This window comes from Canis lupus, chromosome 28, assembly GCF_011100685.1.
Source record: "Canis lupus familiaris isolate Mischka breed German Shepherd chromosome 28, alternate assembly UU_Cfam_GSD_1.0, whole genome shotgun sequence".
Classification (NCBI taxonomy): Eukaryota; Metazoa; Chordata; class Mammalia; order Carnivora; family Canidae; genus Canis; species Canis lupus.
Genome location: NC_049249.1, coordinates 35,751,466 through 35,766,107, shown reverse-complemented (window position 1 = coordinate 35,766,107; position 14,642 = coordinate 35,751,466). Strand labels below are relative to the sequence as shown.

Below are 14,642 nucleotides of genomic sequence, written 5' to 3'. Positions count from 1 at the left end.
TATTGATGACTCATGAATAAACATTATTATCATTTATATAATAAGTAAAAGGCCCCAAGCCAGGGACACCCCATTATGGCACTGCAATGCCCTCACTCCTTCCCGTGCTAGTCTGCAGTTAATTCAATCTTGCCCTCTCTCAATTCCACCGCGTGCATATCTTCCCAACTGTGGAACCAGCCCACTAATATTAAAGTGGTAATCAAGATTGCCTCTAAATATTCATAGCAATAAATGACTCCCTTGTGCCCCATGAATGCCAGGGCTGTAGTCTGAAGCTTTTATTTAGCGCTGGAGAGGGATCTAGTTATTTCAGAGTCCCTCACATGCACTATTTTAATATTGTTGTTCTGCTTAAAAAATTAGATCCCTCCAAGCTTCCAGTATCAACAGTTAAGATGAGTGAGTTTGGGTCAGAACTGATCATCAGCTTTAAAAGGATAATCTGGAAGCCAGGATGGGAATGGACTCGGCCATTGACCCTACATCATATTTTCTTTCACTTATTCCCTTCCTTCTGGTGGCTCATTGCCACCTTATTTCAATTTCATGATCTGGTTTAGATTTTTTTTCTACGTTGCTGAAAATTGGCTGTTTTTTAAGGGCATGGAAACACCAAGGAGATGCTGCTGCATATCATTCCGCCCATTGGGAAAAAAAGCAGTCGGAGACATCCCTGTATCCATGAAAAGTTACATTTATTGACTGGAAGTATTTTGTAGCCACCACGGGTGAAGTAATTTAAAGTCAAGTTTGGGGGAGCTCCCAATTACACAGATTAAAGTAGGTGACACAGCTGTGGAAGAAACTATGGCTAATCAATAAATCGCTTTTAAACATCTGTTCACGCTTCCAGTTAAGTAGATTGTGCTGGACAGGTGCACAGGGGTTGACCCCAGATGAAGTGCAAGGCAACTGAAGTCCGAGAGATGGGCATGGGGTCCTGCCTGGAGCCTTATTTTGCAGAACTGCCCGGGTGTGCCATCTGGGGGAGCCTGCCCACACAGTTTCCATAAGGAATTTACAAGAAGAGGGACCTCTGAAGAAACCAACCCTGTTGACAACTTGGTCTTGGATTTCTAGCTTCCTGAATTGTGTAAAAATAAATCTCTGTTGGTTAAGTACCCAGTGTGTGATATTTTGTTATGGCAACCTTGGGAAACGAATATAGGGGGCTTCTGAGATTCTGCTAATATCTTGACTTCAGCTAAGTGGTAGGTATCCTAATAATTATTGTAGCGGGGCACCTGGGTGGCTCAGTCACCTAAGCATCCAGCTTTTAATTTCAGCTCAGGTCATGATCTCAGGGCCTTGAGATTAAGCCCCACGTGGGGCTCCATGTTCAGTAGGGAATCCGCTTGATATTCTTTCCCTCTCTCCCCCTCTGCCCCTCGCCCTCTAAAATAATAAATCTTTTAGAAAATCAAAAATAAAATTGTAGTAATACATGTTATATACTCTTTTTTTTGGATATACTTTTCTCAGTTAAAAAAGTGGAATTATATTTATGCCAAAACATTACTGGCCTATTGATTAGCATTGAATTAATTCACTCAGCAAATGCAGTTCTTTAAGCATTCAATAAAAGATGCAGTTCCATTAAGGTAATCAATATATCATTTTTTAAGAAAAGGAATGCTATATTTAACCAGCACTAGTTCATTATCTCCAATGTATGAAAATCAAAAGAAAATGGAATGAATACATGCTTTTAAACTAAGCAATCTAATGCAATTAGTGGTTTTGAATGAAAATAGCTCTCTGTTCTTTTTCCCCATTGATTTCTCTTGTACCATTAAATCTCAACTAAAATATACAGATAAAGCCCTTTTTGCCTCTCTAGGGAAAAATGTATTAATTTGAAAGATGTTGACATTAGAATGTTATAACAGCTCCTGTAGGGACTTCATGCAGAATTAGTACAAATGTTAATGTTTAAAGTAACTAAATTTGGGGGGAAAGGGGCAAGGGGTGCTGCAAATATTTTATCTTTATTCACAAATATAATTCTCAGGATTCATCTTTAAAATGTGATACATGTATCAATAGCTTAAGCTAAGACAATTTGTAATTAAAGTAAGTTATTTACACATATATAAAATACATTCAAATATACCTACGTTTATAAACACTGGACACATCTTGACAAAATATTGAGACATTTTTGTTCTACTATTTTATTGCAAACTTAATTAATAATCGCATTTTTCTAAGATATAATTAATAAGTACAGGGACGCCTGGGTGGCTCAGTGGCTGAATGTTTGCCTTCGGCTCAGGGTGTGATCCTGGAGTCCCGGGATCGAGTCCTGCGTTGGGCTCCCTGCATGGAGCCTGCTTCTCCCTCTGCCTGCGTCTCTGCCCCTCTCTCTCTTTCTCTCTCTCTCTCTCTCTCTCTCTCCTTCTGTGTCTCTCATGAGTAAATAAATAAAATCTTTTTAAAAAATTAGTAAGTGCAAACTGCAAACCCTGGAGAAGAACATCTATGCATATTTGTAATTAAATCTCAGTGTCAGAAAATACAGGCAAATTTAGGCAAAATTCCCTGTGACAGACTCAGAAGCAAACAGGACTTACAAGCATTTTTACACATTATATTAAAACTTAAAGAAGTAAAGTGTGTTTAATGTTGCATAGGATGAGAATAGTAATATTAATTTTAAAAGTTCAGCAAACAGTAAGAAATCTATAAAATTCTTATAAACACCAGATAGGGTCAAAATACAGCAATGAAGATGTATGGTTTTTGCTAGATGTTTGTGTTGTCTTTTGCTAGAATGAGCCTATACAAAACAAGATCTGTTTAAACCCAGAAAATATAGATAAGCAGTTCATTTATATGGGAATTTACCAGTTTAACTGTGAACCTTAAGTAACTCCTTAAAAAATATCACTCATCAATTAAAATTGAGAAGAGCTTTCTTAATGTGCACTTAAAAAAAACAAAACACTTGGGTTTACACCTAATCATATCCCCTGTAGGCATCAATATTGAAAATAGTCTATTACTCAGGCAGCAGTTAGATGATGCAAATTTTAGGTCTTTATTCCTGACTCAGAGATGCTCAATGAAGATAGAAATGTCAGCTTTCTGCGAAGGTAGGAACATTGTCGCTCTGCCCTGTCCAGCAGTGGCAGCAACTAGCACATCTTGCTATTGAGTCTGAAATGTGTCCCGTGAGGCTGATAAACTGATTTTTTAATTTTATTTCAATTAATTTAAATGTAAATACATATGTGGCTAATGACTGTACTTGACATAGAAAACTATCCAGATGTGCAAAGGGCAGCCCTTAAAATAAACTAATGTTTCACCTTTTATAACGCTGTCCCAGTCACACGGCACAGTGCACACACATTTTAACCTTTTCCCAAAACTGATGTAACTTTCTCTGGTTTTTGTTTAAATTTTGTCTCATTTTAACTAATGTTGGAAACTTCAGTCCATTTTCTCTTATAGTAACATGGGGTTAATCCACAGTATCAATGAAATGCTATGTTGTTAAGAAAAGTCTCTTGAACTCTAGAGTTACGATAGTGCCTTTTAAAACTGGAATATTAGAACACGACATATCAACTTCATACTTTCATTACACAAGCATAAAACCGAAAGAACTTACAAAGGCAGGCAAAACCACAACTGAAGTTGGTGCACTGATCTGATGCAGTGATGACATTTCAGGGGGGCTGAGCCGCCGGGAGACAGGCACCCTTGGATTTCTGATGCTATTTCCATGCGATGACCCAGCTCTCCTCCACTTTGCTCCTCTTAAGCCATTCAGGAACCTTAATTTCTGCCCTGGGCTTTGATGGCATCCGGTTGACCACATCATTTGGGAGTTAACCCCTCCTTTGCCCTTCATACGTCACTGGACAGTCAGGGGGGCACTGCCAGGCTCCCACGTGGGCCCTGGGTCAGAGCTGAGCCAGGGGACCTATCATCACAGGTCATCAGAATGAAAATGCAGCATTCATTTTTAAAAACCAACGTTGAAAATTATAAAGTCCCCAAGCGTGAAATGCCTCCTGGATATGTAAAGCCCCATTTGGGACATGCTGGCCTGGATAAAGTGGGGGACAGGTCCAAGTGACAGTGCACTAGGGGTGCACAACAGGAAAGGGGGTAGGTAGGGGCTTCATAGGATACCTGTGTGTTGCCAAATAGATTATGACCTGGTAAGGACTCTGAATGATGGGGCTCAAAGGTAGGAGTGTGGCCCAAGCAACCACCCTGGGTTAGTGGGGAGGGGATGGAGAGTAAGGGTTTGGGTTAAGGGACACTGTCATGCAGGCACATTCGCAGAGCAGCACAAGAAACTCCCTGGGATTTCTAGGGCAGAACAGAGTGTGGTTCCCTGGAGCACAGAGGAGAAGGAGAGTGTGGCTTGCAAGGAGAAGAGGTTGGTCAAGACATATGCCCTATGTATTAATTCTTTCATTTACCAGATATTAGTCGAACTTCTATTATTTGGCGCCTTTGTGGACAGTAAGCAAGTGGATGCACAAATCAACATACTGAGTTATTACAAGTGGGAAGGAAGTTCTTTCTTACCCAAGGAATGAAGGGACAGGAGACAGCAGGGAAGCATGCCTGGGAAGATGGGCATGCACTGAGATGGAGGAGTAGGATCAGGTCTCCCTGACTGACTGACACCAAAGCTGGTACTAAGTGGAGGAGCTGGGGGGCGGGGGGAGCCTTCTGGGCAGAGGGAACAGCATGTGCGAAGATCAGCACTACAGAGGAGCTCGGTGTGTTTGAAGAGCTGGCAAGGCCAGCGTGAGTGAGGAGGAGAGCCACACGGGCAGTGCCAGCCACTTTGAAAGGTTGGCAGCTTATCACCGGACACCAGTGCAGGCTCCTTATAAGCGGAGTTGAGTGTTTTTAAAGATGAGCTTCTGCAGCTGTTGGAGAGCAAATGGGAGGAAACCAAAGGTCTATGGAGGGGACCCAGGTTGGTAATCCCAACGAGAGGGGACCATACTTTGAACTGGAGAGAGGCAGAGGCATGAAAGATGTAATGGGACTTGGATTTTGGAGGACAGCACTGCAGGGCCTTTCCACGGGTTAAGAGGAGCTGGAGAGGGATAAAGTTTCAGGCAGGACTTCACATTTCTGACATGAGCAGTTGAAGGAAATGAAGGTGCCCTACATAGAGACAGGGAAACTGAGGAAGGAGTTCATTATGGGCAGTGGGGGTAGTCAAGAAGGATCTCAAGGGTATGTGGCCAGAGGAAGGGGGTGCAGGTCACATCCACACCGTCCTGGAAGGGGGCACGTACTCCAGAGTTGGGTCGTGGGTGACCTGATCTCCTCCACTTGGGATCTCAGAGTGGTCCCAAGGAAAAAAAAATATTTTTCTCTCCCTCCATTGAATATGCCTTCAGAACATTTGAAGGTTGGCAAGTCGAGATGAAATATGTTTCAGCTGATTTCTCTTATTTATCTTTCAGAATCATCCAGAAGTGTTAAATTTTCGAATTCAACTGGAAAGCAAGGAACTGATCATAAATCTGGAAAGAAATGAGTAAGTCACATTAATTCTTGTGTCCTGCGCCACAGGAGAAAGTTAGGAGCTGTGGGCTCAAAGTGCCATGGAATTTACATTGACATTTAGAGAAACAGAACGAAATGCATGGATTCATAATCCCAATTTGGATCTGAGGCTGGAATTAACTTGGGAAAAAAAAAGAAGTGGAAAAATGAAGAATTTTATCACTCTGAAAAAGAACTTTGTAAATCAGCAGGTTTTTCTCATACTTCTGATGTTTCTGTGTTTCAGGGCCTGATTTGTCAAGGATAGAATTTAAGCATCTTCGTTCAAATAACAGTGTTCCATAATTAGTTGACTTTTGGCAATTCCTGGCTTATATAAGGAGAAATAGCTTCAAATGAGTAGAACCTCTTTTTTTTCCCTGAGAAATACCAAGGGTTTATTTATCTTTCAGAGCTTGTCTCCAGTGGTACAAAGTATTTATTTTATCTTTTTATTTAAAAATTTGACCTTTTTTTGCAAAATTATATAAATTTCCAAAAATGGTATTACATTTTCTTCCTGGAGCAGATGGATATTATTACATATTTTGTATGACTTCCCAGTAGAAAACTGTCTGCTTCAAGGCATAAGTAACACAAGCCTGGTCCTTGTCATCCTTTACACCCTGGCTAGCCCCCTGGGTTCCTCAGACCCCGAGGACCCCGTACTCTTCTATAGAAAAGATCTGCATGCTTCTAATTAGCATTCTGTATTTGAAGGTGTAAATGAAGTTACCACATCCTGCTTGATTTGAGACAGGAGTTTCTATCTTCTAGAACTACTGGTTCCTATTCCTCACCCATCGGTGAAATGCTGACTTCTTGCTGAAGTGATAATGCAGATAGGAGAGCTTCGCTGGAATGAGTTCTGTCAGAGACGGATGTCACAAAAATCTGCCTCTGTGGCTCCATGTGAGCAAGTCAGGTCATTTACAGAATCCGTGCTTTGCTTGGAGGGTCCCAAGCAAGTCAGATCAATGAGACAGATCATCGTGGCCAATTCTCACATTCAATATCTAACACCATGGCCAATAGTGATTTAAAAAAACAGAGAGATCCACAGAAATATATACATTTAACAATAAATATACTTAACTTGAATATATGTAAAATAGCATAGCCTATTCCTTGGGATCTACAACCTGCCTCCTCATATATCTTGTATGTTTACTCCCCTCACCATTAAATGGGTTAAAAGCATCTGTAAGCAATACAGAATGTGTTTTTAGCCTTCCTCATGACTTGATGCTCTTTAAGTAGAGGTTCTGGCCCAGGTCTTAAATGAGCAAGGGGGCTGAACAGAAACTTCTATGTAGCCTTTGATATGTCTGTCTCAGCAAAGTAGATGTGTTCGTGCTTTTTTTTTTTCTATGTAAGAATACCGTGGGACATTTTGATTTTTGTAAATTGCTGTTTGTGTGTGGTTTTGAAAAATATCTAAGCAGATGAAACTAGGTATTCCCTGAAAGATCAAAAGGGGGTAGGGTTTCTGGTGGTGATGCATGTTCTCCATGGGGTTTTAGGATTGCCACTGATTTGGGGCAACTGCTCCTTTCGTCAGTGTTGGGACATGCAGTGAACAGCGGGAGTGGTGCCAATTCCAGACTTGCAGGTGGTAGTTGGATTGCAGGTAGAGGAACAGAAATCAACTTAATCAAAACCTTAATCTATTTGTTTTTACTCTAAAAGAAATACATGTTCAGTGCAGAAAATTGAAAATTGTAGGGGGAAAAAATGAACAAAGAGCCAAAAGAAAACATTTCTATTACCAAACATAATCTTGATTAATATTTTAGTGGTTGTCCAAAGACATGTTTTCCTTATAAATAGGCTTTGCTTTTTTTTTTTTTTTTTTTTTTTGGTCTTCCTAGTGGATGTTGTGGTCTGTATGCAATTTGATAACCTGCATCTTCAATGAGCTTTATAATGACATACTTTTCCATATAGAAATGCAGCTCTTAGTGCCCTTCTGGTTCTCTAAGCCTGTGAAGTGGCTCAACTTTGTGGTTCTTTTTGAAAATGGTTTACTGTCTGTTAAGTTAGATAGTATAACACACAATGACTATTCTATTCTATGGTGGATAATTTGTATAAAATATAATTTTTAAAGGTGCCTTAATATGTTCACTTCCAATTCTGGACCTTTCACAAAATAATCTCAAAATTAGAAAAGTTTAAAACATAAAACCATCTTTTCTTGATTTATCTCTCTCTTCCCAACCTCACTGTCAACCTACATTTTAAAAATTACACAGTGTTGGATATGATCCTATGACATTCTATGGCTTTATTTTAATCATACTGCTTATACCAGTTGTAGGGATCCTGTTCTGCTAAAAACAACATTTTCATAATTAAAGCATGCCAATATTACTATTTTAATGTTGCATTCCCCCAAAATATTTCAACATAGTATTTTTTGGGGGAAAAAAATCACTTGTCTGTTCCATATGGGCTACACTCTTGAGACAATGAATACCAAAAATCTGTAAGTCTATAGGTAGAGTGAAATGCTTGTATGCTACTAGCTCTTGATGCTGTCAAGCCAAAATATAATCCATTGTCCAGTAGAAAGTAGAATTTTTATTTCCTATTGCCTTTGGCCCAGTAGATCCAATTAAAGAATTAATTCAAATGAAGCTATGAGAACTCAAAGATAAATGTTCACACAAGATAAATGTGAATATTTAACTAGCACAGTAGAGGGTCTGGCCAATCAAAAGGTAACCTGACAGTGCCCTGCATCATGCTGACAGGCTGGGAATCAGTCCTGTGTTTAGGATGTTCTCTGCAGAATATTTTGCCTAAATCCATAGGAGACTGATTAAGTAAATTATGACTTAGCCATGAACTAGAGCTCTATGCAGCAATTAAAGGCAATGAAAGGGGTCTTCATCATTGTGAAAACCATTCTGATATAATCAATGTAAACAGCATGTTAGTATTTTACATGGTATTCAGGTTTGATTTTAAAATTATACACATGTACGTGTATCTCTGACTAGTAAGACTGTGCAAGACATTTACTTTGTTCTTATTTTACAAAAAGAAAATATTACTATTAAAATTAGGAAACCTTTATACATCAAAGGAAAAAACTGTAAAAACTAAAAATGGTTGAAAAGAATATCGGAGCATTTATTGTTCATAAAAAGGAAATGTTGAGTTTTAGAAGGGCCGCCAGCAACTTTCAAAGGGCTAAAATGCTCTACCCATTGGATGCTGGGTCTTTAAATATCCAGAAATCTGTTTTAATTAAAAACCTGCTAGGAAATCATAACCAAAATAAAGGTGGCCTCAGAGCCTTAAATCCTAAGAGCCATAATCCAAAGTTAATGCTTAAAGAGGGTCATGTAATTAACCCTACTCAAAAACTCATCACATACACGAATTCCTCATGAAGCAAGGATAGAGTTTGCATTAAATAGTTGTTTCAGGGAATCTCTTTTATTTGCCTCCTAGCATCCCTAATTTGTGCAAAGATCAGATGCTGTTCACTTAAAATCTGTGTTTGTATAGCCATAATTGAATGTTTAAAGAAACTCAAAGCTTCCCTGGAGAAGCATTTTTCACAGTGTTGCTGTCTGCCTGCGGAACTGCAGGGACCGCTTTATGACTTCCATAACTCTCGTGGGTCCCCGTGGGCTCTCAGACCATGCCTCAAACAGGTGCTCCATGCAACTGCATCTTTGATCAAAATGCTTTATTAGACAGGCTGGCCAGGTTAGACGTCCGTTTTTCCAGTTTAGGGTAATTAGAAGTGATGGCGGTAGATCACACTCCCCACGTCTCGCAAACCTACTGAGCTTCCTGTTTTGAAGCCTTGGCCCATCACTGACAGAAGGCAGGTGCTGGGGGAGGTCCGTAGCCCGCTGAATTGCTATTTGCCAGGTCTCTGCACTTGAAGAACTCTGGCATTGGTTTTTATTCTGTCTGGAATGATTCCAGGCCTCTCTGAAGGGGTAAATCTAATTAATATTCCTTCAAACAGTAGCAGAAAGGACATTTTAAATTTGTCAGGCATGAGTGTAAATATCTGGGAAGGTGTTCATTTGACAACATCTCTCAGAGTCTCATGATGTAGGAGGGAGAAATGTAGCTGGTGTAGAGATAGCATTGGATAGGTTAGTGGTTTGCCAAATAACTACCCGGAGGTTATGAACCTACTGTTCGTGTTGACCCAAACTGTGCTAGACAGCTGAATTGAGATGCAGTCAGTGGCCCTAGGGCTGTGTACAAGGCCTCGTCCTGACCCACGATTTCCAGAGCCATCTCTGTGAAGACATAAAAGGTGCATCGATCACACTTCTTGGCAACACAAAGCTGGAGGGGGTAACTGCTCTCCATCGCGGAATCTAGATTATAGAGATTTCAGCAGTGTGGATCAATGGGCCAAAACTAACAAGATGAGATTTAATGGGGATAAACGTAAAGTCCTATGCTTGGGTTAACAGAAAATAAATGTTGTAAGTTCAGAAGGAAATTTACTCATCGTTCTCATGAATGAGACCCACAAACTCAACATGAACACCTGAGGCAGTGTGGCTCTCTAAGGTGACTGCCACCGGGGTGCGTGGATGGGTGCCCATGGCCCTAAACTGGAGCGGCTGTCATCCTACTGTGCGGTGACACCCTCAGGCCATATCCAGAACTGTCCCCTATGTTGCTCCACTCAGTCTTGGAGAGCAGCTCGCCCCAGTTCTCATTCCCACCTTCCATCTCCTACCAACCAGAGATGTCCTTAAGGCCAGGGCCAGGGCCTCACTGTCCCTCCACCCACTCGCACGGGGTCTGGCTAGTAGCAGGCACTCAATGAGCACTTACCATTTGAGTGAAAGATGGAACATGGGCAGCCTTCCCAAGACAGAAGTGAGTTACCAGGAGGTTGAAAGTCTGCCGTGGGTGATATAAGAACAAATAGTTATTCAAAGAGAAAGCTTCTGGAAAATACAGAGGGTTTGGAGTCAAGAACCCAGGCTTTGAAACCCAGCTTTGCTTCCAACAACAAGCTGCTTACATTCCCTGTTTTCTCATCTGTAAGAGGGAGTAAAAGTCTGCATATAGTCTGTGCTGGGAGACTGGAGCTCGTGTTGTTTTGACGATCAGGTTTGAACAACTCACTTGACCTATTCCTGTGGACCCAGCAATATTTGTTGTTTCACCTTGGCTTCACTGAAACTGTATCCTGTTTCAAACTTCCAGAATTAGTGGAGATCAGATTATTCCTAATCTTTGCCCATGAGTCTTGACGATGGCCCAAGAGCCCAGTTCTGACAAGAGCTGGAAAGGATTAGCGTGGGTTTCTGTTGCTGTAACAGTCTTAATTTCACAATATTGACGTCCTCAGGGATTAAACATTTTTTAGTTTTTGTGCATAGATTGCTTTTTTTTTTTTTCATTTCCACTCTTGCAGAGGAAGCCCAGCCTGCTTCCTCTGTCCCTGCTAGAACCTCCATCTTTAATCCACCGAGTGGTTCTAATTTTTGACTGAAATAGGGCGAAACCACATCTAGGAAACTCAACTGTCTACTCTCATGGTTTTGTCTCTGCGCTTCCCTTGTACCAGCCACAAGTCTTTATTGATTCAAATGATTAGTAATTAATCAGTAATCAATGAAATCATTTATTTATTCACTTAGTCATTTGTTCACACATACTTATTTGATACCAGATACCTTGTCCTCTTGTGAACAGGCCATCACAAAACTGTAATAAAAGTCAGTGGGGCTAAGAGCTGAGGAAGACAAGTATGAGGCCCAAGCTGGCCTAGGGAAGGACGCCATGTGACGAAATAGCATCTGAGCTGTATGCCAACTGGAGTGAGCCAGGTGAAGGACAGCAGAGGGTAGAGGCTTCCCAGAGAAGGAGGAGCAGGCATAAAAGTCTTAGGGGAGGGGAAAGGAGCTTTGAAGTGTTTCAAAAACTAAGAAAGTCCGTGTGCTACTGAGCAAGAAGGAGACAGTGAGAGAGAAGCGGAAGCCAGCCCATGCAGATGAAATCCATGCAGGATTTTATCATGCTCCATGATAAGGACCTGAGTATTTTCTCACAGGGACAATGGTACCCCGTGGGAGCAAGGCCTGTAAGCAGGACCATGGTGTGATAGAATTCAGTTTCTAGAATAGCATTCTGAATGCATGTGAAGACAAGATTGGGGGAGGTGAAGAGTGGGTGGGATAAGAGGCTATTTATATCGGTGGTGCTCAGGGAGGAGCTGGTAATGGCCTCAGCAACAGAGAATCCACAGAAAGGAATAGATGGGGGGAGGGGGGATGGTCAGAAATTGATGAGCAGTTGAATGTGTCAAATAATGGAAGGGATAATTCTTATATATGAAATGCTAAAACATTGATAACCTTTTTTTTTTTTTTCATTGATGACCCCTGATCAGAATAGAGAACTCTAGCAAAGGACCAAGAACTTGTTCTTTGAGTAATGGTTACGAACACCAAGACCTGGATCATAGTGGGCATGGTCCCCAGAACTTTGCAGGAGGGTCGACTTTGGGGTCTAACAGAACCCACTTGGGAGGTGATCTGTGGAAGGGTATCATGTGGAACTGGACATGACATTTCTTTGAGTGCCATGGGTGTTTGTGGCTGACCTAAATTTAGCAGTGGCTGGGACATCGTGAGGCCCTGGCCATGACCCAGAAAATGTCTAGATAGCTGTCACAACCCAAGGTAACGTCAGTGTTCCATGTGGTATCTGGGTAGAAACACAGTGGGCTGAGCGTGTGGCCTCCAGGCTTGCTCTAGGCCCCATCTCACATTCTTCCTGTGGTCTGTCTCCATGTATTGGGTGCTCCCTCTGCCGGGAGTGCATACAGAGACCCCCTATCCTCCTTCAAGTTTGGGGCATTATTTCAGGACCACTCAGCACCAGGATCACGTGGGGAGCTTCTTCTAAAGGCAGATGCCTAGCCCCATGTCTCTCTATTGAACCAGAATCCCCAGTTATAGGGCCTAAGGACTGTATTTTTGAGACATTCCACAAGAAGTTGTATTCATAACTGGACACACGAAGCTATTTACATTAAATAAAATTAAAACTTTAGTTAAGTCATTACATTAGCCGTAGTTCACATGCTTATTGCCACGTATGGCGATACAAACATTTCTATTATGGCAGAAAGTTGTGCTGGATAGTGTTGGGACTTGCAGAGAAATGCCAGCCCACCAGATCCTTCTAGTTTGGGGTTTCTGTCTTAGCTGATGCATTGCTCATGGGAATGGTCTTTCCTACAGGAGGTGACCGCGCCTTTTCCAGTTGTCCATTCCTGCAGCATGATCAGCTCCATCCCCTACTTTAGGGCATTGGGCTGTACCAGAGGGCTCACCTCTGCACTTTGATGAAGTGGGGAAAGGACAGTAGGAAATTCTCTGAGCATGACTATAGACTCATACAATTGATGGACTTCCACCATCTTCTAACTAGATCAAACCCCTTCTGAATTCAGTTTAAGTCTCTTAACATTTAAGTTCTTTCTAATTGGGCTAAATTTCGTTTTCTGAATAAGAACTGAATTCCCTTGAGCTTCCCTCCTTATTTCAGTCTTTGAAGTTGTACAGACATTGGAAAAGGTCAGAATACCATTTTTAGAGTTTTTTGTTCTCCAACTTGACTTAACTTTAAAGTGTCTTAACTGGTTAAGATCAACCTTTCCAAAAATGGTGCCCCTTTGCCTTCTAGCTTGAGAGTATGGTGTCCTTGAATGGACTTCTTTAAAGTTTGAAGGGTTTGACAAGGTCTTTGATACTGAAGTGGATTTCCAAGTCTAATTACGTCACTTCCAATCCTTCACTTCTGTGCCTTGGGTTTATGATTTTCTGATGAAAATCCCGCGCATCCTTAGGACTCCTCCCCAGAACACTGCATCCTAAATGGCTGTGTGCAGGCATATGGTCTCCACTGCCTGGAGGGCAAGCAGGTGTTGTCATTGTGGCTGTCAGCTACCTGACCCTTCCCTGTGGTGTGGCCGGCATGGTGATATATGGATGCCATGCAAGCTGGTGTATATATGGCAGGTCCCTTGCCTTTTTCCAGTTTTCTCATTCTCGACAGAAAGGACATAGTGTTTCTGTTTGCAAGACATCATGACTTTTCATTGATCAGGTAAGATGTAAGACTAACTCTCCAGAAAGCTTGGAACACTTTTTTGGCAGTTAGATTGTTGAATGAGGGTATAAACACAGCCCCTACATTACATTGGTTTGCTGTGTTAAGTCTTTAAATGATCCCTCTTCTTAATTCTTGACTTTGCAATCTTGCGATCCTTGTGGATGAAATCAAGTTGCTGCCGAGTAGAACTTTTCATATGTTTCATGTTATCCCCATGGTGTCCTCTAGCCCCTTCCTCTGGCCCCCGGGGTTTTCTGTTAACCAGTAGTTAGATCTACAGCCTTGAACAGATGCAGGTTTTCGTTTTTTGGTAGGACCACATCACAGGTGATGCTGTGTCCTCTTGCATCACATCAGGAGTTTTGTGATGTTGGATTCATTGCAGGATGATTCACGGATCATCCTGAGGCTTCTATCATGAAGCCCCATGTGAGCCAGGGTCTGTGGCCATTAAAAATGAATGTTTAGATCAGTTCTTTCTTTAGGACTTGCAAAGGGATGATGTTCTAATTCTATCATTCCTTCTTCATTGGTTAGCCGGAATTCTTCTAAAGAGAGCTTTCCCTCATTAACTGTTGGTTACCCTCACGTTTGTGAAAAAGGAGGAAACACCTCTAATCATTGCTCTGCCTTTGCCTCTGGGTAGCTACTGTATTCCTCATATTTAGCACCCACACTTTGGACTGCAGAGTCCCCTGTTGAGCACCCACATTTATGACAGTTTCCATGGGGATGCAGAGGTTATGCCAGAACCTGTCCCTAGGCAGCTGCTAGAGTACAGGACATAGGCCTGACTCTGAAACTTCTCTATAGAGACCCTCATTTTCTTGTTCTTTTTAAAGCAAACGTGTCCCTGCATCCTGTTTGAAAGCAGATACTCAGGGGTCAGAATAGGAAAGCAGGGACAGATCCCAGACTTGCTGGCATGAAAACCATGGCTCTGAAGTGGAGTCCAGACATCACCTGTCCCTCAGGGGCTGTCTCCGTGC

The 14,642-nt window shown here is 41.7% G+C and overlaps 1 protein-coding gene across 2 annotated transcripts in view; it reads left to right on the top strand.

The window, feature by feature from the left end:
- Positions 1-14,642, top strand: part of ADAM12 (ADAM metallopeptidase domain 12) — a 329,385-nt gene that overhangs the window by 80,998 nt on the left and 233,745 nt on the right. For both annotated transcript variants that reach the window (XM_038579090.1, XM_038579089.1), the window contains exon 3: positions 5,451-5,524. In XM_038579090.1, the coding sequence (XP_038435018.1) occupies positions 5,451-5,524 (74 nt within the window). The remainder of the gene's footprint in view (positions 1-5,450; positions 5,525-14,642) is intronic.